General features: G+C 41.7%; 2 protein-coding genes across 2 annotated transcripts in view; one reads left to right on the top strand and one right to left on the bottom strand.

The window, feature by feature from the left end:
* Positions 1 to 1,371: 1,371 nt before the first annotated feature.
* LOC106852555 (uncharacterized) lies at positions 1,372 to 7,326 on the bottom strand. Its single transcript, XM_088163927.1, has 4 exons — positions 7,124 to 7,326; positions 6,122 to 6,327; positions 4,585 to 4,656; positions 1,372 to 2,245 (listed from the first exon to the last, which is right to left on the bottom strand). The coding sequence occupies exons 2-4, from the start codon at positions 6,298 to 6,300 to the stop codon at positions 2,092 to 2,094; spliced, it is 405 nt and encodes a 134-aa protein (XP_088020053.1). The 5' UTR covers positions 6,301 to 6,327; positions 7,124 to 7,326; the 3' UTR covers positions 1,372 to 2,091.
* Positions 7,327 to 7,429: 103 nt separating this feature from the next.
* The window catches only part of TSPAN5 (tetraspanin 5), an 81,425-nt gene continuing 67,174 nt past the window's right edge, over positions 7,430 to 21,680 (top strand). The window contains exon 1 of the mRNA XM_014875254.2: positions 7,430 to 7,970. Coding sequence (XP_014730740.1) covers positions 7,890 to 7,970 — 81 coding nt within the window. The 5' untranslated portion in view covers positions 7,430 to 7,889. The remainder of the gene's footprint in view (positions 7,971 to 21,680) is intronic.

Here is a 21,680-nt window from a genome sequence, read left to right on the forward strand (position 1 = left end):
AGACACCAGCAGGCTGCACAGCGGGATAATTTACCACTAGATGGCTGGACCTCCTTTTTGTCCAGCTCTCAGTTTTGTTCCCAGCTCAGTGATCGTGCTTAGCCCAGAACAGTGACGGTTGTAAATTCTCTGCCCACTAAATTTTAACATTTTTAAACAGCTGATGCTTTTAGCAGATTTAGCTTCATAATGAATAGTTCAAACTTTTGAAAAGTACTGAAATAGCTGTGGTAATATCTAAGAAAATCAGCTTTCTGCTTTTTTGCAAGACAAAAAGGAAAAGCTCCCTAGTCCTGTTCTTGATTTTTTTTCCTTTCCATGCATAATACAATTTTTACTGAGTCTTATTTCGTAGGTGTATGCATAAGTGGGACACATTTAACAGTTCATCACTCAGACTAGAACACAGCATCATAGTGTCCTGAATAGTCACAGCCACATGCTTTGATCTGGTGAATTTGCTGATATAAAATCTGTAAAACTTTTAGACACTGACATACATGTCACTGTGATTTGGGGCAGTAATGTCTTTCCTTTAAGAAAAATTATTTTGCCCACAGTCAATAGCTTCAAAAAATTAATATCTCTGGATAAAAAAATATCAACTTTCCTGATGATTGCAGACTAATACATTATACAAGAGCAAGAAGGCCCACTTCAAAAGGAAGAATTTTCCTGCCTGAAAGCAGACAAGAGGAAAATAATCTGTTTCTTGAAGATACCACTTTTTCCCCTTTTCACTCTTTTCACATTTTCAGCTCTGTTACTTGTATTTACTAGGTTCACATCGTGTGTCTATAGATGTATTTGCATCCTGAGTTCAAAACAAGAGAGAGGTATGTTTTAAAATTGAAATTATTTTAGCTGTTTTGCTGTCACAGCACTGGCACTTTGCTTGCCACTTGCAAGAACAAGGAGGAGTCCCTGCTTTCAAGGTAATATAATCTAAAATATCAAACCTAGAAATCATAGGGCACATTAACACCTTTGTGGGAGCCTGAATATGTACCTAAAGATGATGATACATGAAATAGTAAGATGGAGATTAATCTACAAATAGTTCTGGGTTGGTTTTTCTTTGCTAAGTAGCAGTCTCTCACTGTTTAATTTTCTTAAAGCATTATGACAGAGAAAAAAAAAAAGTTGATGGTTTAACTAGTGTGGTGGAAGAGCAGGAAATTAAAATAAACTCCACCCATCAAGACTCACAGAGAAACACAGGTAGTGAAGCATATAGCAAATGATGAGCTCCTGAATAAATAGACTTCAAAAGTAATTGTTCAACCCAACAAGAATATTACTGGCTATTCTGTTCTTGTCTGCAGGAAGGTTTCTGGCTTTGTTAATGCAACAGAAGAGAGTAAGAAAGGCTTGGAAATTTCCATTTACTGGACTTGCAAACAAGTAAATTGTAAATTTTTTTAAGTGCTTTCTTTTTGCAGATGCCTGAAGGGAAACATGTGCAGATTATTTATGAAGAACAACCTCATATTTGGAAGTAGTCCAGAAACAAAGTCCTATTTGATCTTGTCACAAGCAGAATGTTGTTACTGAGCACAGAATGTCAGATATAGCATAATCACAGGCATTGTGTATTCCTCCTATGACACTGTGGGAAGCAAAAAGCCACGGTTTGTAATCACTCTAGTAGTGCTATTTTGTGCCTTTTGGGAATGCTTAAATAAACTTATTTTGTCTTATTCCTAAGCAAGTCCACTGATATAAGTTATACAGAATACTACTGTAAAATATCTGTTCACTGCTGCTGTTACAAGTGCTATGTATGCTGTGGCAGCTCTGCATAACATCTGAGAAATCAGAAGTGTCAATACCAAAGGTAAAGGAAACTGTTATCTTTGATCCAGGTAGGTGGTAGCTGTCACTGGATGTGAATAGAGAAGGCAGGTTTGAAGAACCAGACACAAAATTGTGAGGAAATCAGTTTAAACGTATCACCAACCTTCCTCTGGGATTATCAGCTCACTTGCACAGTCCTAATAAACGGCTAGAGGCCCTGGATGCACCTGTCATGTAGTCTGACAGGAGACACCAATGTCACACCAGAGATGGCAGCATTTTTGTCACTTCTTTCTATAGCTCAGATGAGCAAGCCTGTTCCCAACAGAGGGTAGGAGGTAGCTCCCTGCACCCAAGCTGCACTGCATATCTGAGTCCTCTTCTAGTAGGTGCTGACCTCCTTGTGCAGCTCATTGCTCTCTCCAGAGGGTTTTGGAGCAGCTCTCTGCTGTGAAGGCAAAGACATAGAGTCCCTTCAGATCACAGCATCTCTATAACCATTTGAATCAAAAAGCAATGAGAAAAATGTTGCTTGGATTTGAAATCAGAGTTTTTTGTACAAAAAAACTTTGCACAAAAAAGCTTTTTCAGCTTTTTCCACTCTGCTCTCAGTAAGACAATTAAGCTCCTGCCTGCACAGAGATCTGGGGGCTGAACTCCTGACCAAGCTGGCCAAAAAGGTATTCCAATGCCTTTTACCTCAATTATTGGCTAGGCCGTGGTGGAAAACTCCTCTAGAAGCTGGACTCTGAGATTAATTGCTCTGCTAGCCTCCCTTCCTACCACTCTGGAAGCAACTTAAAGCTTACAACAGCCAGACTTGCAGTCGTGCTCTCTCTCATCCCACCACCTGCTTGCACTCCCTGACCTTCTGACAGGTTTGCAGATGTTCCTGGAAAGAGGTGCCAAAATGATTCCTGAGGGATTGTTCTTGCAGTAAACTCTGATCCAGGCTCCCAGGATAAACAAAAGTTTTCAGGGGGAGGATGGGAGAAGCTCAGGTGATTTAGGCCCAAGTAAAAGAAACCCTTGAAGGGAAACATTCTCTTAGATTATTTAAAATAATGGATTTGCAGAAAATCTTATCGCCATTGAAAACATACTCAGAGGAAATTGTCACTCTCCTGAGTGGTATTACAGAGCAAACACTGTACATTAAACCTCTGAGTTGAGTGTGTCCTGTATTGTCTGATGAAGAATAACTGAAAGCAACTCAGAGGGCCTTGAAAAACCTACTGGACCTTAAGAAAATCATATGGTGTTCTCTTATAGGATAAACACCACTTGTCCTGTTGGACAGAGTATCATCAAGAATTATACCTGAACCTATATGCAAGCAATAGTCCACGTTTGGGAAGTGAGAAGCTCCCAGATTTGCAGAGTTTGTCCAGTGCTTTTAGCAATACGAAGTGAAAAAGATAAATTTGGCACTTACTGGAGTCTAAGTTTATATCCATTTTAATGATCATGGTCCAGTAGTACCAGTAACGGCAGAGGAAGTGACTACCCACACTGATTGCAGTTATCCCTAATTTAGGACTGCAAATCTGTGTCTCTTTTTATAGAATAATGCATATGTTCTATCTCATTAAACCCTGACACTGTCGTGTCCATAAAATGGTTGTAAGAACTACTTCATAATTAATGACCTTTGGAGCGAGTTTGGTTGTATGAGTGCTTGGAGCCACACCTGCAGCCACTGTGTGAGAGTGAGCTATGGACCAGGTATGTTATACTACTCCTGCTTCAGTGCTGTACAGACTTGTCAGGGGATAATCCCTGATAAGAAAGAGCTCTGTTAAAAACTCCAGAGCAGGGGCTTGCTGAGGCACAGCATCCACCCCAGAAACAGAGCTGTGCGTCAGGATGTTTGCCCCAGGCGGTGCAGCCACAGCGCCCGCCGCTCCTTCGCCCCTGCCCGCACAGCCGTGGGCAGGAAGCGTGCCACCACTCCCACCCCTTCCTCTCACAGGGAGCAGACACAGCAGCTCGAGGGGTCTGGCGCAAAAAGAAATAAAGGCTCGGATACACGTTGTCTTGAGAAAATAAAATCAGACAGGATGCAACTGGTTATTGGTTGTTATTTGGTATGCCTTAGCTTCAGTTTCTGGCCTCTAACCCTGTAGATGTATAGACATGCTTCATGCTTTGTGAGTCATCCTAATAACAACGTTGTTGTTATCACATTATAATGATGTTGGGTTGGTCCTGCAAGATGATATTATTATCCAGTACTGAGAGCTAAGTTTCATATGAAAAAGCAGCTCAATACTCACCAGTGTTACCCATAACAGTAATTAGTCAGTACTTGCACTTGTTATTCTTGAGGGAGGCTGAAGTCATGTTCACATCTGGGGCAGAGCATATACTTCCACCAAGGCAAATGCAACTTGTATCACTACTTGAGTTTAGTTCTATAAAATTCTTATCTCAGAATTCCTTCTAAACCTAAACAATGTCCCCTCATCAATGCTTACACTTTTGCTAAGCAGAAAACAAAGTGTTTTTATGGTTGCAAAACTAGAAAATGAACCCAAATGGCATTATCAGCTAGTATGTTATTTAATTTAAAAATATTCTGAGGTAGATAATACCCCTGACTCTACAAATCTTGCCTGTGAGAAAGCTCTATGGTTTCCTCATGGAAAAAGATTGCTATCCTATGAATTCCAACTAAAATGGAATGCCTAGGAAATAACTAGGCTTTGGACACGGACCTTTTCTTAGATCACAGCTCTTTATCTCAGTGCATGGGTATGAGGTGAGATTGGCAATGGGATAACTCACAGAACTACAGCCTTCACTGTGCTGCTCTGCCATTTCTCTTCTTGAGCCACTCCCGCTTGCATTTCTTTTTCCCTGGAAAATGTCAAAGAATTCATAGATCAAAAAACAGGAGCTGACACAAAGACAGAGGTACTGGATCTAAGGAATGATTGATTTGAGGAATTGGGTTGAGGACTCTTTACTCGGTGGGCAGTAAGAATTTCAGAGTCCACAACTATATCTCTTTTAAGACACGAACTTCTCAAACTCACCACACTTATTAATACTAGAGCTAGCCAGTCTTTAGTCAGAAGAAGTCCATTTATATCTGCATCTTAGAGATGGGAAGCAGATTTAGTCATTCAGATGGGACTTTTTCTCAATGTCAGTAGCAAATCAAAGCATTCCTGGTGTTATGAAGCACTGTGCTGCTAGAACCAGCTTTGTCATTGAAATACCGCCCATTAGTACTCCTGTGCCTTGTCAGATGAATTATGAACTGATGGAATTTGAATAACTGTCTTGCCCTTCTGCAAGAAAAGGTAATATTGCTCCTGCTTAGTATCGCCTCAGGCTTTTGTGCCAAAACATCACAGTAGAATTCAGTGTTGACTGGTAACTAACAGTGAATTTAAAGTGCTGTCACAGTCATCTTGCTCAGCTTCCAGGCCTAGATGGCCAAAGCATGTAAGAAGCAATCCACAAGAGATGGCACAAAGCCGAAGGACAGGGATTTTTTTTTATCCCTGTTTGTTTGGGACAGAAGGCAAAATGCGTTTGCAAAGCAGAGAGGCTGCTGCAGGTGCAGAACACTCTGCTACAGCTGGCATTCTGAAAGATCAATTACCTACCCCAAAGCTGTTCTGCTGCCTTTGCTATCTGCTTGCTTATTACACACAAAGTGAATTAAAAAGAGCAGGGTTCTGTGTTCAATACCCTCTTCAAGTGAACAATCTAACCCTTAAAACCAGACATCCTTAAGATGATCAGATGATAGGACAATGTGAAATGTTTTTGGCTCTAAGAGGACACTTGGAAATCATAACACTATGCTCAATTGAGAAAGCAAGTGAACTCATAATATGATGCTATAAATGATGTAGGTTGCACTTCTTTTTGAGTCGTTGGGAATTAATGGATTGAAAGGTAAAACATCTGATATTGTTACTGAATTTATCATAATAAATATTACTCTGCAATATTTTGCTCCTGCCTGTGAAGAATTAAAATGATAAAGGGTTCCAAGATGTGATGTTAGGAGCATGTTATGACAGTAATATTATAAATGTTTGTACAGGTTGTCACCAATATTTGAAGCCACTTGTAAAAACAGCACCTTAATACAATACATTATTATCATACCCCACTGTAAGTGGTGATGTGCCTTTATCCACTGTTACAGAACGTGTACATTACTAATTATTCAACCTTTTCTACCCTCTTCCCACGGATGGTCTTGCAAAGACAGCATTAATAACAGACACAGGGATAACACTCGTGATAAACTATACAGTCATGGTTAAAGTGTATGGATGTGTTGCATTAATTTCTCATTTACCAAAAACATTGCTTATTTGCATGGATCCATTTCAGCAGATGCTTTTTTTCCTCATCATCTACCAGATGCAACAGACAAATATTTCTCTTTGCTCTCAAAAAAGACTCACAACAAGGCCCCATAACTGATATGATGTGATCTTGAATCAAGACTGTCTTCCATAGTTCTACTGGTATCATGCTTCTGAAGTGTGTTGCCTTGCAGTCCTGTAGAGATGGGAAATGCATTTTATTATAAAGAAATTTCCATCTATTGAATCAAAAGTTATACTTGCAGAATCACATAAACACAAAATCAGTTAGGTTGGAAAAGACCTCCAAGACTGAGTCCAACTTTAACCAATCCCAACCTTGCCAACCAGATCGTGGCACTAAGTGCCACATCCAGGCTTTCCTTAAACGCCTCCAGGGGCGGCGACTCCGCCACCTCCCTGGGCAGCCCATTCTAACGTTTAACAACCCTTTTTGGAAAGGAATCCCTCCTAATGTCCAACTTAAATCTCCTGTGGCACAGCTTGAGGCCATTTCCTCTCATCCTGCTCCTTTTCAGGGAGCTGTAGAGAGTGATAAGGTCACCCTTGAGCCCCTTCTTCTCCAGCCTCTCTCTTAGAGCTGGACCAGGAAATTTTGAAGGCTTGATCCATTGAAATGACGACATCCTTTGTTGTCAATAAATAAATAAATATTATTTTAAATAAATAAATGATAAATAAATAATAAAGAAAGATTATTCACTAAATAAAACCTATTAATTATGCTGTTAATGCCAGACCATGTGCATTCTGAATCACAAACAACATATGAATACAACTAAGCCACATAACTTTACAGCTGTCAGGTTCAATATAAACTCAGGAGATGTTAAAATATAAACCCTAGCAATCATTGTAAAATGGTTCTTCCTGCGCGTGTGGCGCATACGAGATTATGTGGGAGGCGATCTGACGGCGCCCATTGAGAACAACCTGCACGGTGCGATTACGGTCTTGCTCCTCCTCATTACCGCAGCCAGCCTGGAACCGGCGCTGCCCTCCCGGCAGCTCTCCCGCTGTGGAGCGGTGTCCTCCGTGCCAGGCGGGGCCAGTCCTCGCTGTCTCGGCTTTCCCCGGCCTGCGTCACCCCTGGGCCGCCGGAGGGGAGGGACGGGTGGCTGCAGGCACCGGGAGCTGAAGCCCCTCAGCCCGGCACACCCGGCCCGGGCGGAGCCTCAGGGCCGCTCCCGCCCCGCCCCCTCGCCGGCAGGCCTCGCGCTGTCGGATTGGCGGGGAGCGGTGCCAATCACCTCCCGGGGCGGGGTGGGGCGCGCGGCGGCCCTTGGCGCTGAGGGGGCGCGCGGCTCCGGCCTCTGCCCGGGCCGATCCTGCCCCAGCGGCTCCTTTCCCGGCGGCTGCCCCGCTCCTTGGCTCTCTCTCCTGCCTCCCGCCGCGAGCAGCCGGGGCCTCCTCCATGCGGGAGAAGAGGAGGAGGAGGAGGAGGTGGGAGCTGCTCGCCGGCCATCCCCGGCGCCCGGCAAGTCGGAGCCGAGCCGCCGCCGCGCCGCTCCTGCCGCATCTCCCCGCGGCGCGGAGCCGGCCCTGAGCTCTGCTCGCCGCGCCGCCCCCGGACCCCTCCTCATACTCTTGCACCCACCCTCCTTCTAGTCTTCCCAGACCCCTCCTCCTAGTCTTCCTCCTTTTTGTTTGTTTGTTTGTTTTTAATTTTTCCCCCTCCCCCCTCCCCATTTGGTTCTCACCCTGGCTGCGAGCAAAGTGTCTTCATGAGCGCAGAGGATGTCCGGAAAGCACTACAAGGGGCCTGAAGTCAGTTGTTGCATCAAATATTTCATCTTCGGCTTCAATGTCATTTTCTGGGTAAGTGGGGCCGGTTTCGTGTCTTCCTTTGCTTCCTCCTCCTCCTCCTCCCCGGCCTTCGACGCTGCCGGGCTGGGCACGGCCAGGAGCGACGTCCCAGGCGCGGAGGATTTTAGATGGGACGCGGGTGCGAGGCCAGGGCTGCCTCCGACCCGACCGCCCTGCTCAGCCCTTCCCCGGACAAGTTGTGGTGCTGCATTCCTCCACCTCCCGAGGGTGCCGGTTCTCTTCCCTTCCGGCTCCCCTAATTGCTTTTGTTGTTAGTACGAAGTGGATTTCGTGCCTTCTTTCCTCCTCCCCGTCTTTTCCTTTTTTCCTCTGCTTTATGGTGGGAGAGCAAGGGAGCAACCAGGCACCCAGGCCTGGAGAACGAATTGATCTGCATGTTTTCACACTGCCATCCCTGTTAGGTGGAAATAATAGAATCGCGGCTCAGGTTCTCTGCACAGTGCTGTTTAATGATTTGACAATGATGAAGTTATGTATCGCATAGATTTATTATGATTAGCTGTTAACACATAGTAGTAGTAGCTATAATAGGATGGAGGTGGGGGGAAACGGTATTTCCACCCATCCCTAAAGTGCAAGCCCGTAGGAGGCCTGTTTGGGCATTTGTTGGGATTCCTGGCTGCGCTTGCTTGATCTGCTTGCACAGTATCTTGTTGCACTATTCCCCACCGGCTGTGGAGTAGGCAGAACTGTACAGTGAAATGTAACCTGCCTGTAACAGTACTTCTAGCATCTTCTCAATGTGTTGGGTTTGAAAGAGAAGCAGCTCTTTTTGGATTTTCATACCAGATTTCATAACCACAGAGGGGGAGGTGGGGAAGGTGTTGAGCATTCTCACACACATGTGAGTGATAAGGTGTTCTCACTGCACAGAATGCTAAAGTCAGGTGAAGGCTCTTACGTGTACAGTTCCCCTTTTACGTGAGATACTCCACAGAGCAATGAGAAACATGCACAAACCCAGATTCACAGAATATTCTGATTTGGAAGGACCCACCAGGATCATCGAGTCCAGCTCTGTATCAAACCCAGATAGTGTGGTTGTGTTTTTGAGGGCCTTTGGAAGCAAGTTGAATACATATCTGGTATAGTTGCTTCTTTGGTCTAGAAAGGAGAATTGGGGAAAAAAGCCCCACCACCACCTTGAAGGTTATGGAGGAAGGTAGGGAAGAACAGAGGAAAGAAACCTTTTAAGCAGTACTGAGCTTCTGATTGTTCCCTTGGGGAGAACTGAGGTTGGTGGTTACATACATAGCAGGTATCCACAGCTCACCTCAGGTCTGTGCTCCTGGAAGATAAACATATCTGAAGAAGATGTTTTGAAAGGATGGGAGTTTTGATGAAGTCCACTTTTATACTGTATTACCTTTTCTTTAACAAGAAGATATGTTCCCAGAGTGAACCTGACTGTGGCTTTATGTCACTGTTTACTTGGCCCCAGACCGACCCCTGCAGATGACTGGTAGCAAGCTTTGTAGTATTCTGACCCTACAGAGCTGTTGTGATTGTACTCTTGGCTCAGTTTTCGGTGGTTGAGTTTGCCATGGTTCTTTGCCCTGGTCTGTTTCTTTGTTTTGATTCTGCTGGGCATATGTTGCTGTGAACACAGATATTTTTTCAGCAGGGAGCAAGTAGTGTGAGGAACACTTGTGTGCTGTGCCCTTGGACTGAGAGAGCGAAATCATGGTGGAATATATATATAAGCATGTTAACTTGCTCGTTCAGACACTGTCAGTGTCTCAGAAGCTCTATATCCTGTAATTTCCTTCATTGTATTATCTGAAGGTGAATGTGTGGATGGTGCAAGTGGGGAAGTGATTATGTTTTAGGTTTTCTGTAACTAGTGTTTTTCTTACTCCTGTGTTCCCGAGGCTGATGCAGTGTAGCTTCTGCATGATGGCAGGTGTGCCTGTGTTGTAACTGAACAAACTGAACTGGGCCAAAGGCCCAGGCTTTGTACTGCTGGAATGCTGATCTGAAGGCCTCGAAAAATATAATTGTGTATCACCCATCTGCCACGTGCTTGATGTGAGGCCCTTGCTTGTTGATTTCCTCTTTTGCAAAACTCTAATTGTCTCATTTGTGTTCCTGGCTAAACTTCTTGAAATGCATGAAGACCAGGGACTTTGAGAGTTTAGTAATTTCTTTAGAATATTGTCATCTCTTTATGAGAAAGCCTGCATTTATTACCATGTCTCTCATGATTTGGAGTGAAAACATAGGCAGATACTCCTGCTGAATGCACATTAATGTTGTTTTTACTGAAGTAATAGAAAGCTCTTCAATAACTGGGCCAGAAAAAGTGTGAATGAAAATTGCTAATCTGGTTGGTTGTTTACAGAAAGTGGTAATCAAAAAAGCCACTAATGTAGTCATTGTAAATAGATTGAAATGATGAAGAGGTCATTATATGAACCCCATGACACTTTCCAGGATCTTGCAAACAGGGAGCAGACCTTATTAGGCTTTCTATCTGAGCATTATTATATAGTGGTTTTAACACAATCTTTTAAAATATTAATGTAAACAAAGAAAATATCTGTATTTTGCACCATAAAACAATGGACTAAAAATAAAAAGAACTGAGTTGGAAGAGTAATGATTTTGACAAGAAAATTGTCAGTGCTTTGAATAGAGGAATATTATAGATCTGCTGAAATTATGCAGGGAATGATTGTACTTGCTAGTTAAACTAAAGTTGCTGCAAAAAATCTGAGGCTTTAAATTCCATAGGTTAGGGGCAAAGTAAATAGGCCTTTTTGTCTTTTTTGTTTTGTGCTGGTCAGGCATTTCATGCCTTAAATACCACAACAAAATTATTAGAATAATGAATATGGGGAAGTTGCACTCCAGTGCTGTGTGTGTAGTTGTGACAGATTGCTTTTCAGGAGGTAGTTCTCAGGCTTGCACCACCCCAGGTAATGTATTCTTGCCTAAATATGTGTTTTATACTGTTGTAGAAGACAATATTATCTGCCAAGTCTATGCATAATTAATGATATATTTGCAGGCTTAATTTATTTTGGCAATTCAGTGTTAAAGTTAGTAAATGCTCTGGAAATGCTTGTTCAGAAAAGCTTATTTTATGAGACTGCTCTGCTGTTGTGGAGAAGGAAAGCTCACTGGGCAGTCACTGCAGTAATATTTAGGAACAGAGAACTAATAGACACAAATGAATCTAAATCTAAAGCAGGAATCCGTAGAGTTTCCCTTTGCCGTGCTGCCGGTTGTGCATCGGGGCGCTCACCTGCGCTTCAGCCCCGCTGCCGTTCTGCCCGTGCTGAAACACCACTTGCTCCGTGTGCCGCCTTTCCCGGCTGGCAGCTGCTGCAATAGAAACTGCTCGCTCATGAGCCGTTCTGCTCTTGTCTCGGTAAAGCTGTAATATGAGGTAACAGAGAGCACTTTTCTGTACTCAAAGCGAGCAAACAAACAATGCCTCCTTCCCCCTTTGGCTTCCATATAGAATGATGTCAAGGTGTGGTGCAAAAGGTCAAAGCAGGCCACCCTGCTTCACCAAAGGCATGGACTATTTCGTCCTCTTTCCCCCTTACTGTGGGAAGACAGTTTTAGGCTGACTTTTAGTTCCAAGAGGTGTTTTTAATTGTTCTCTGTGCTTTTTTATGCTTGATGGAAACGGTGAATGTATACTATTGTTAAGGTCTAAATTTCAATCCACACTTGATTCCACTGGTGCTGGTCTAATTGGAAAGAAGTATAAAAAGCACTGACACCTCAGAAACTTTTGCTTTAGCTGGTGATTCGCTCTAAGTTATGGGCTATGCCGCAATTATGATACATCAGCATATTACGAATCATAACTTGTGTTTTAAATTGCTTGGCATCCGCTGTATTTGATGGCGGCCATATGGGGATCTAGGTAGTCTTCTGAATTACAGAAAGACAGCAGAAAGAAAATAAGGTTATGTAAGTGTGTTACAGGAAAAGTGTTGGACAAGTGTACTGACCTTTAAAGGACAACTGATAGATTGCTTATTAAATTTTGTACGTTGTTGGTAGTTTGTTTTTCAAAGGGGAGAGGATAATTCTTTGATGTCAGCTGGTTTTCAGATATCCACAAGGAAGTTTTGATTTTATAATTTTTCGCTTGCCACAGTGTTTAAAAAAAAACCCAAACAAATCAATGTGAAGCTTCTGTAGCATTTGATCTTTAATAATTTGCATTGGGAGGATGTCCTTGCAGTGGAAGTGGAAGCATTCTGTTAATTTCCTTCCTCTCCCCCTTTTATGATCAAATGACTTTTACTTTACATTTCTTAATAGCATAGATGAAGCATAGCTAAGCATTCCACCAGTGGTCTTGCCAGAAACAGAGCAATGCTTGTTTTGGGCAAGTACTCCTCTGGTTTGTAACTATGAAAGGCAGGGCTGTATATATTGATGAAATAGATGCATTATTGTGAGGTCGGCTTTCTTGAATTCCTCAGTATCTCTTTCAGCAGATGTAGCTTCAGTTTTTCAAATGCATATAAAAATTTAGTAACTGCTGGCTTTGGGGGACTTGCTTCAGATCTGTAGAGGTCATTCTTAGAATAAAAATTTTCCTTGCCTTGTGTTCCCTCACAACTTTGTGGTAGGCTGTATCATTGGTAATATAAAAAGAAATAGTAGAGGAGCATGGGAGAAATTATTTCCTTTCTCATCAATATTTGTTTTGCCAAAATTGGGTGTTTATAAATGTGTTACTTTTTGAGTTATTTGATGTTTTTAGTTTCTAAAAGATAAAAGAAACATAAGGGAACTAGAACTAGAGAAAACCCATTGTGATTGTGTGACTTCTCTTGCTTGATGTCAATGTGCATCCAGAGAGCATTATTGGAACTATCATGTGCAGCTTATATACTTCTGTGTTAAAGATGAATTTGGTAAATATATTTCCCAGTCCAGCACCTTGATTAAATTGTCACAGTACGTTTTTTTGCTGGTGGCACATCTGTACCGAAGTATGAAGAATCAATTTTGACTTTTCAGTGTCCCAATCAGAGAAAAGCTGATCCATGTGCATGGCACCCAGAGCACAGGCAGCCCCAGAAGAATACTTCTGTGAATGAAACATCTTATGGATGTTTGTGTGTGTGAAAAGAAGTTAGCACTGGTCCTAATCCCATTGCCCTTGTTCCATGTTGATAATATTTCCATAATAAAGGCAACAAATTCATGTTCTGCAACACTGAATTTGAAGGTGGACATGCTGCCTTAATTCTAAGAAGGCAGCTTTTGCACTGTGAACTTTTTGGTGTAGGTATTAGGAATGCACATACTCAACTGTAATGTATGATGTAATGGGCATGTAAGGAAGGCATGAGCGGTTCCAGGGAACAAAGGCTTTCTTTTTCCAGATGGGAACCCAGAAGACATGTTCTTGTAAACAAAAAAAATTACATACAAGGCATAGTTGATGTAGGATAATATTCAGATGGAAAATGTGGGAGAGAAAGTTTTTTTTGGAGGGGTTGGAGGGCTTCAGGACTTTTTGGTTTTTTTTGTTGTTGTTTTTGTGTGGAGAGTAGTAAGAAGAAAAATGTAAGGAGCTTCTCTATCCTCTGCACTGGACAGGAGTTTGAAAGTATGTGTGTAATCTGTTATTTAAGTACGCTTTCTAAAGCATAAGTCTATAGATTACAGTAATCCTGCTGTACTTCTTAGTAAACTTTAATTTATTCTTTATTCCTTAAACAACTCTGTAAGATGCAAATTAATGATTAGTAGAAGATGAGAAACTTGAGCTTACAGTTAGTGAAATATCACTTCTTTTTTTTTTTTTTTTTTTTTTTTTAGTCCCGTTCCTACAAACAGACATTTTGGAGTCTATGTTGAAAAATAAATATAAACTGGTTTTGGCACCAGGGCCGCAACAAGTTATAAATTTGGAGCAAGAAGCTGATGTGTTAAGCAGTAATCTGTGAAGGTTTGCTGTGGGCATTTAGAATATAATGTTTTGCTTTCAATTAAAACTGGAGGTGAGAGAAAATATTTTTGAACCAAAAAAATCACTTGATCTAATTCTACCAGTTAGGAAATCCTGGTCTTAAACTATAGTTCTGTAGGGGAGCCTTGTTTTGCCCAAAATATGCAACATGCTTCTCAAATGCATGGCTGGTAGCCTGTCAACAGGACTGTAATTGTTTTATTGACATAGACAGGAGAGCAAGGAGCTGAACAGCTCATGAAGTAACCCTGCTCTGTTAGAGATGACCCGGAAATCACTGTCAGCATGAGCCATGAAAGTATCTTCCAGTATGGTAGTATTTTAAACTTTTTCGTATCTGACTTTTCCATTAGCTTCAATTTTATAGTGACTTTACTCATGTACATTTTGTCTGTTTCTCATTAAAAATTAGCAAATATTATTACAATGCAGTAAAGAATTTTAAACAAAAAAGGTAATCAATTTTTAATGAATGTACTGAATTGCACTTCATTACTGTTTTACAGTGCAAAATCCACCAATACATTAGGCTTTAAATCGGTAGAAAATGATTTGTTTCCATTTCATTGTACTGCCATAGGAATTTGGAAAACATCCCTTTTTTTTTTTTATTGTGGTGCTGCTCCTGCCACAGAATATCCTATCTTGTGGTGTAAGGCCCCAAAAAAAAACTTCGTTGGATGAGACTCTTGAAAGGGTTTATGGTTTTTCACATACTCTGAGTTAGATGCACAGGAGAAATACTGACAAGATGTTTTCAATAGGTCAAGACAACAAAAAAACTTCACTGGCAACTTCATAAAATCAGAGTACTTCAGCAAAAGTTTAGAGCAGCATTCACTCAACATAAAACACTTTGCAAAGCATTGACTTAGCCCATTCAACTTAGCAACTCCAAGCCTGTCGTATTTTAAATTACTCAGAACTCTGAGAAGAGAGAGTTAGAAGAAGAAAGAGGAAGAGTGAAAGAAATTATATAGAAAAGAATACATATAGCTACCCCACATGGTTCCAGCAGTGTTCAGCTGAGAGAAATTCCAAGAGGAGGTAGGGTCAAGACCTATGCTTGCCTCATGCTTCAGTTTAGTAGCCTTTGGCTTCCCTGGGCCCTTCCCCCAGGTTGGACTAAAGGTCACCTGGCCTCTGTGGGGCTACACTGGGGCTCCAAGGCTGGGGTGTGGAACACTGCCTGTGCTATGACAGGCACTGTGGCTGCTGTGTGGGTGTGGCTGGGATACAGGCCCAGAGGGGGGTGTGTGTGTGCAGAGTGGGATATTGCCTCTCCAGAGCTAGGCCTGACCTACCTATTCTCCCACACGTGCATCCAAGATACTTTGAGCCAGCAGTCCTTCCAGTCTCTCACATGTGGTTCTCTGTGGATACAGATTTTCCCTGATTTCAGCAGTATTTTGTGCAGGTGTAAGGATTGGTGTGGGTGGATATCACTGCTGGCACAGTGCTCAGTGTAGCTGCTTCTGTAACGTACACAGAGATCTAGAGCAGTTCAGCCTTCTCCGTATGCTGGCATTTAAAAATGTCACTAGCACAATGAGGCTTGCAGTCAGGGGTGCTTGATTTGGTATCAAACTCTGACTCAGTGTGATCTCATATAACCTCCAGATGGCCTGACTTGCAGAGATGCTGAAAGCAGCCAGATCCTACTCCTTTAGCTTTATAAACTGAATGAGGCTGTAGCAGTATTTATTTTAATACACATCAGTCTCTATATCAGATTCTTCAGCTAATGTTTCAGCTTTCCAGTCACTTTCCTCTGGACACCGTTTAGAATAAGTATTTCATCACACACAGAGGATCTTATGAATGAACTATCAATTTTCCACAGAACTGGGAAAAATCAATATGTCTCTTCAAGGCCTTGAAAATCCCTCTGCTTCTAGTGAAGACTCTGTTACATCAAATCATATTGAAAACCATTTCAAGCAACATTCCTGATGTGTGGTGACAGAAGAGCTTTTTTCCTTTTGCAGCAAAGCAAAGAAATATTATGAAAACACTTTGTGTACCTATTCTGTATCTGTTGCCTCCTGGTTTTCGCAGTAGCAGAACTTACAGGGAAAAAATAACCAAAGAATTATAGGAACTTTTGCTTAAATAGGTTTTCTTTCTCCTCAATAAGCAAGTAATATTATTTCTAAAAGTGTTTAGACCTTCTTTGTGGTATTGAATTCAAAAAAGCATTAAAAGAAGACTTGATGTCTTTAGATATGTGCAATATTTTGGATTCATAGAGACTTCTGTTTTGCTCACTTCTTCAACATGATATTGAGGGGTTGTAACCTGAGTATGTCTGCTGCTATTAGAGGGTGCTGAGTATGGAATAAGTGGTACTGCAAGGATGCTTGCAGTAACTCAGCCTGTGGGGTGTTTCCTAGTGTTAGTAGGTTGTTTGATGAGAGGCCAGCTTAATTTTTGTTGGTTTAGGGGCTAATCTTACATGACATGGAACATTATTTTGTGTTAGGTTTTTCTCTGTGTCAAGGGGGCAGGTTCTCTCAATTGAGCTCCGGTGCCCCAAGCAAAGGTGCAGCAGCACTGTGTGTGGGATGTCAAGCAGATCCACCTAGTGCCTGTCGTTTTGGCCGAGCCTGCACCACAGGTTCTCCCTGTTGGATACCTTTGCTTTGCTTACCCACGTAGGGCACATACTTACCCTTGTAAGGCTGAGTTCTCTGTGCTTCTCTCACTGAGATGCATCTCTTCTGCTACATTCTGTTTTCCAGTGGGCTGTGATTTAAAAATCTTGTGATTTAAAGAGCTTGAAGGGAGTTCCCTCTATGTGCTGTGAATGGTTTTTATATAGGAGCAGAGACACTGAGGAAAAAAGTTCTCAGATAATGTATGGCAAGGGTTTTGTTGCTTCGTGCTGTGCTTTAATTAACTATGTCACCTTGTGAAAGATGTCTCTGCAATGCCATGTGATTGGAGTGTTTCAGACTGGAGCATGGGATTTGGAAATGGTGACATGTCAAAGCAGTGGGTCCTCTCTGGTAACAAGAAAGATTGCCAAGTATCCCGGGCACCTCCCAGCTTAGAGTATACTGGGATTTTGTACCGTGCACAGAGCAAGGGTTTCAGATATTTTAATTTTAATTTTTGCTATTTAATTATAAAAACAGAAAGATTCCCTGTTCCATCTGGGTAAAAGATAGCATTTTGTAGAAATTGTCTTCTTGACTGTGAGTTCACGTGGGTATATGTCTGAATTCAGTCAGTCCAATAATAATTAAATATATAATTGAAATAGTTTAAAAAGAGGTAAGACTTGTAAAATTTAAATTGCTCTTTTCCAAGAAGTTATCCAGTTAATTTCTATGTGAAGATTCATCCATCTGGCTTGTGTAGACTATAAAATATATATAAATATAAAATATGTATGATTGCAGTTAAAAAATAACTAAGGTCCAGTTTTTAATGAATTCTGCTTTATATCACAACCATTCTCTTGTTTATTTTTCATTCTGTGGCCATTAAGGGGGGATGTGAACTGCTGCCTAACTCAATTTTTTTTTTTTTAATTTTTAAATGAATGCCTAGGAGGACCTGTTTCTGTTGCAGGGTTACTTGCCACTTTGGTTATGGGAACCTTTCAGGATTGGTTTTCGTGTGTGGCCTTGCAAATTCTGATATCAAAATGAGAGCAGGAGGCTACAAACAGCTGAGGCTGGCACAAGTCTGCAGAGCCAAATGTGTTAATGCAGCTTCAGTGGACTGACAGCAGTCGGGTACCAGATCTGGCTGAGAACTTTCTCATCTGGGTCAATTTCTATTGATTTGCTGTTTGGTTCCAAGAATGAAGTGTGGGAAGATGGTAGGACCGGTTCCTTCTTTCCCTGCACAGATCAACTTAAAGTGATTGCACAAGCATGGCCTGTTTCAGCTGTAAGTAAAGTGGGTTTTGGAGTATGGAGCACGCAGAGGTGTAAGACACGGTGCTGGGTCAATAGTTAGCTTACTCCAGTGAGCACTGTTACGTAAGTGCTACTCCTCCGGTGAACTTTGTTCTTCACTGGTTTTGGAAGAGTTATGGTGGTTATCTGTTTATTTCTGCTTGCTCAATGATGTTAAAGAAACAAAAAGCAGTGGTTGTCTTCCAAGGTTATTGTAATGTGAACTTAATTTGAACTTAAGTGTACAGCTCCATCATTTACTCTCTGGTTTCTTTTCCTTCCCATAAATGTTATTCCAAACATGTGCCACTCTCTCTAATAGTGCTAAACCTTCGTTGGAGCAGCCTGCTACATGGGATGGCAAATGACCTCTCTGAGGTAGTTTGTCATGATTATCCATTCCCAAGTAGTGTCCTTTCTTGTGGCTTGTTACATACAAAAGATTTGTATGCATTTAGTGCTGGAGATAACATTTATACATATATATAACACCATGCATATTCATATACACACACACACATGTAAATACATAATATGAACACAAAATAATGCAGTACTTAAAAAATTAATTCTGATTTGCTAGAGCAGTTTATTACCTTATGTACCTAAAAGCAGGACTTGAAGGGACTGGAAACCCGTCTAACTGCTGTTGCATGCAGAGAAGGACTTTTGTTTCCTCTGACTGTATTCTACTGCTCTGTTCCTGCTGGGAGCTCTGGTGTGATCGCAAGTAGTGTTCCCACTTCAGCTTTGTGGGGCTGTGTGTGGTTTGAAAACATTGCTTTCTTTTTGTATTCTTTGTTTTGAAGACAGGCGAAACCACTGCCTGGGTAATATGAAAGGTCTGTGGTGATATTTGAATCAATGTTTTATTCTACAGAAACTTTTTCATGCAAATAAGTGTGCGTTTGACTCAGGAACATAAGCCAGTTACATTTTTACATGGTTTATATCCTTGTTGGCTTCTGCTTTCCTACATTTTTCTTAAACCACTCTCATACCTGCGAGAGAGGAAGTAGCTCCTGAGCAGATACAGCTAATAACTTTGCATGTTAAAGAAAATCAATCCAAATCCTGATGAGACTGACACTCAAGGGATTGTGCCACTGTAGCAGGTGAATGAATTGTGACTCCCATCTAACCATTTTAGTTGCTTTGAATACTCTTCCCTGCCCCATGGATTCCATGATCCTATCAGCTGTTCTGCAGTGGGGCTGACATCTGACAGAGGGAAAAGGACAGCTATGAGCTACAGTAGCTTTTGTCTTTAACTTCCCCATCCCAGAAATAGAGGTGTGTGTAGTATTTCTAGTGAACTCTCTATCATCCTGTGTTTCATATATTGTTTTAGATGTCATGCCTGTTAAATGACAGTGATGAAGTACTCCACTTACTTGTGGTTTTCATGTCAATAGCAGCTCACTACTGCCTAGAGAAATTACCATGCCTTTTGTAAATATCCTATTCTTGTTAGTTTTGCCCTCCTTTCAGTTTGTGTTTTACTCCAGCATGCAGAGGCTGTTCCCTCTATTCCATTCTCCAAGGAAGCCCTTTCTGTTGCTCTCCATGTCTGTTCTTACACCTGGAGGAGAAAGCTCACAGGAGCCTCTGCATAATCACTATCATGCTGTGAGAGAAGCAGTTTGTGTGCTCTGTTACTGGAGTCCAGCCGCATGACCACAGGAAAGTGGGAAGGAGAAGTAAAACCCCAACACTGGCTGGCTTTTGTACCATTTTATAAGGTACTTGTTCCTATTTGACAAACAGCTTTGTTCATAAACACGTTTACCCCTTTCAGGGTAATGCGCAGGCATCTCCTTGTGAAACAGCAAGCCTTATATTGGTGCAAGACCTCCCAAATAACACCTGTGGAAGATAATCCTTCTTTAGTTATTGTGTCAAACTGTAAGTCTGGTGAATATCAAAGCTGTGCACGCAGCTCTGGCTCTGATGTGAAGATACTCACTTTTCACAACAATTCATTAAAAATTGCTGCAGAACTGAGCCATGTAGAATCAAGTGAGGTAGAATGGATGAGGCTATTTTAGAGACTGGCATGTTCACAGGTATTTGAGGGATGTGCTGTGTCTTCTGTTTCCACCACATGGAAGGCCTGTTGCTGTTGAAGCACAGGATCTTGGTGATGTTTTGAGGCTGGAGTACAGAACTGAAATTTAAATAGGCTGGTGATGATTGCTGCTGTATGAGTTAGAAACATACTGTAAAGTCCTAAGTACTGTATGCTGAGAGTTGGTGGGACTCTTTTTTGTATCTTTTGTGATGTATCAGAGCTCCAATGAGTATTGCTATTTAAATCTTAGTGTACTAGGGTCAGATTTTCATTTTTGCTAAAAGGCTGCCTTGTTCCTATCTGCCACTGTAACATGTCCTTAAAATGACTGCAGATGATATTTATGGAGCAGGGTAGAACACCTTTGGTGTTATCAAAATTGCTCAAGTGAGCAGAATTAGACTCCTAGCTTGAGGAGTTTGAAGGCCTTTATAGGATGGAATGGTGAACTTTGTATTGTGGATGTGATTGGACTTCTGTATAAATGATGGTGAGAAGAGAAACCTCTGATTTTTCACAGAACAAGGAGGAATGGAATACATGCATTTGTTCATAAAGCAGACGGTGTTTAAGAATGTAATCTTATAAAAGTGAGAAGGTAGTCATATTTTGTCTGAAAAAAGACCACCCTTGTTTTTTTTTTCCATCTTTCTTTCTGGGAAGATACTTTTCTGCAGTTATTGTTATCGGAGGGCCACTCTTGTTGTTTCACTCAGTGTTGTTAGTAGAATTTTAGTTCAAAAACTTTCTACCTTGGAAAAGCAAACACAAAGGCAAACCAAACATCCATAAAGTTGTTTCAGAATTCACAGAAAACAAACTGTGGATCAATTATTCAGTGCCTTCCCTCTCCCCCATCCACTTCCTGATGTGTTATTAATTTTGCATGAGCTCCGTGCTTAGCCCTTCATGCACTTAGAGTATAGAGTGCAAAGGCTTTCAGCACTGTAAATGACTGGGCACTTACTACGATCCTCTGCATAAGAGCAGATCCTGTTGACTTCAGTGGGAATCACTTGTTGGCAGATGCATAATTGTTTTTCAAACAATGTAGGTTTAAAAAAAAAAGGAGCATGTGTGAGAAAGCCCAATGAGGTTCCCCAAATGAAACACTGAAAAGTCATTCAAAGGAGCTGGAGCAATTACTTCAGTTGCCTAAGTAGTAAAGACCTGGCAAAAAGGCTTATAGAGTGGTCTAACCAAAAACTCTGGCAGAGAACAGTCGGCGTATCAGGCAGTGTTCCTGCTCATTTGTGTTTCAGAGTAAGCGTCTTGCTGGGCCATCGATTACACGATACCTTCCCTGCAGCAACAGGAGCTCTGTGAGACTCTAATCCTTGGAGAAGTGAGAGAACTTAGCTGATGAAGGACACAGAGTTCATCCTCAGCAGGCAGTTGTGACTGTATTCTCTCTAATTGCAGAGTAGCGGTGTGCTTGTACAAAATAGCTTTACACGTGCTGAAATACGTGCAGAAAACAGTGGTTTCTGCAGGCTGTGTTACTTGCTGCCAGTCTGGGCAACAAGCTGGTCACTGCTGTCATTTTTTTAATAAGCAGTGATTCCCAGCACTTCATTGAGTGCTGAGTCCTGCTTTTGCCAGGCATCTACAGAATGACAGCAACTTTGTGATACATCTGTGTCTGAGGGAGCTGCTAATGCCCAGCTCTAAAGCACCACACTGATGTACACTACCAGCAGCCACATAAGAAATCTCCACATTTTATTAGTGGCATCTGAACTTTGACAACAGCTTAAGCTAAAAGCTTCTGT

Source organism: Sturnus vulgaris, chromosome 4 (assembly GCF_052056855.1).
Source record: "Sturnus vulgaris isolate bStuVul1 chromosome 4, bStuVul1.hap1, whole genome shotgun sequence".
Classification (NCBI taxonomy): domain Eukaryota; kingdom Metazoa; phylum Chordata; class Aves; order Passeriformes; family Sturnidae; genus Sturnus; species Sturnus vulgaris.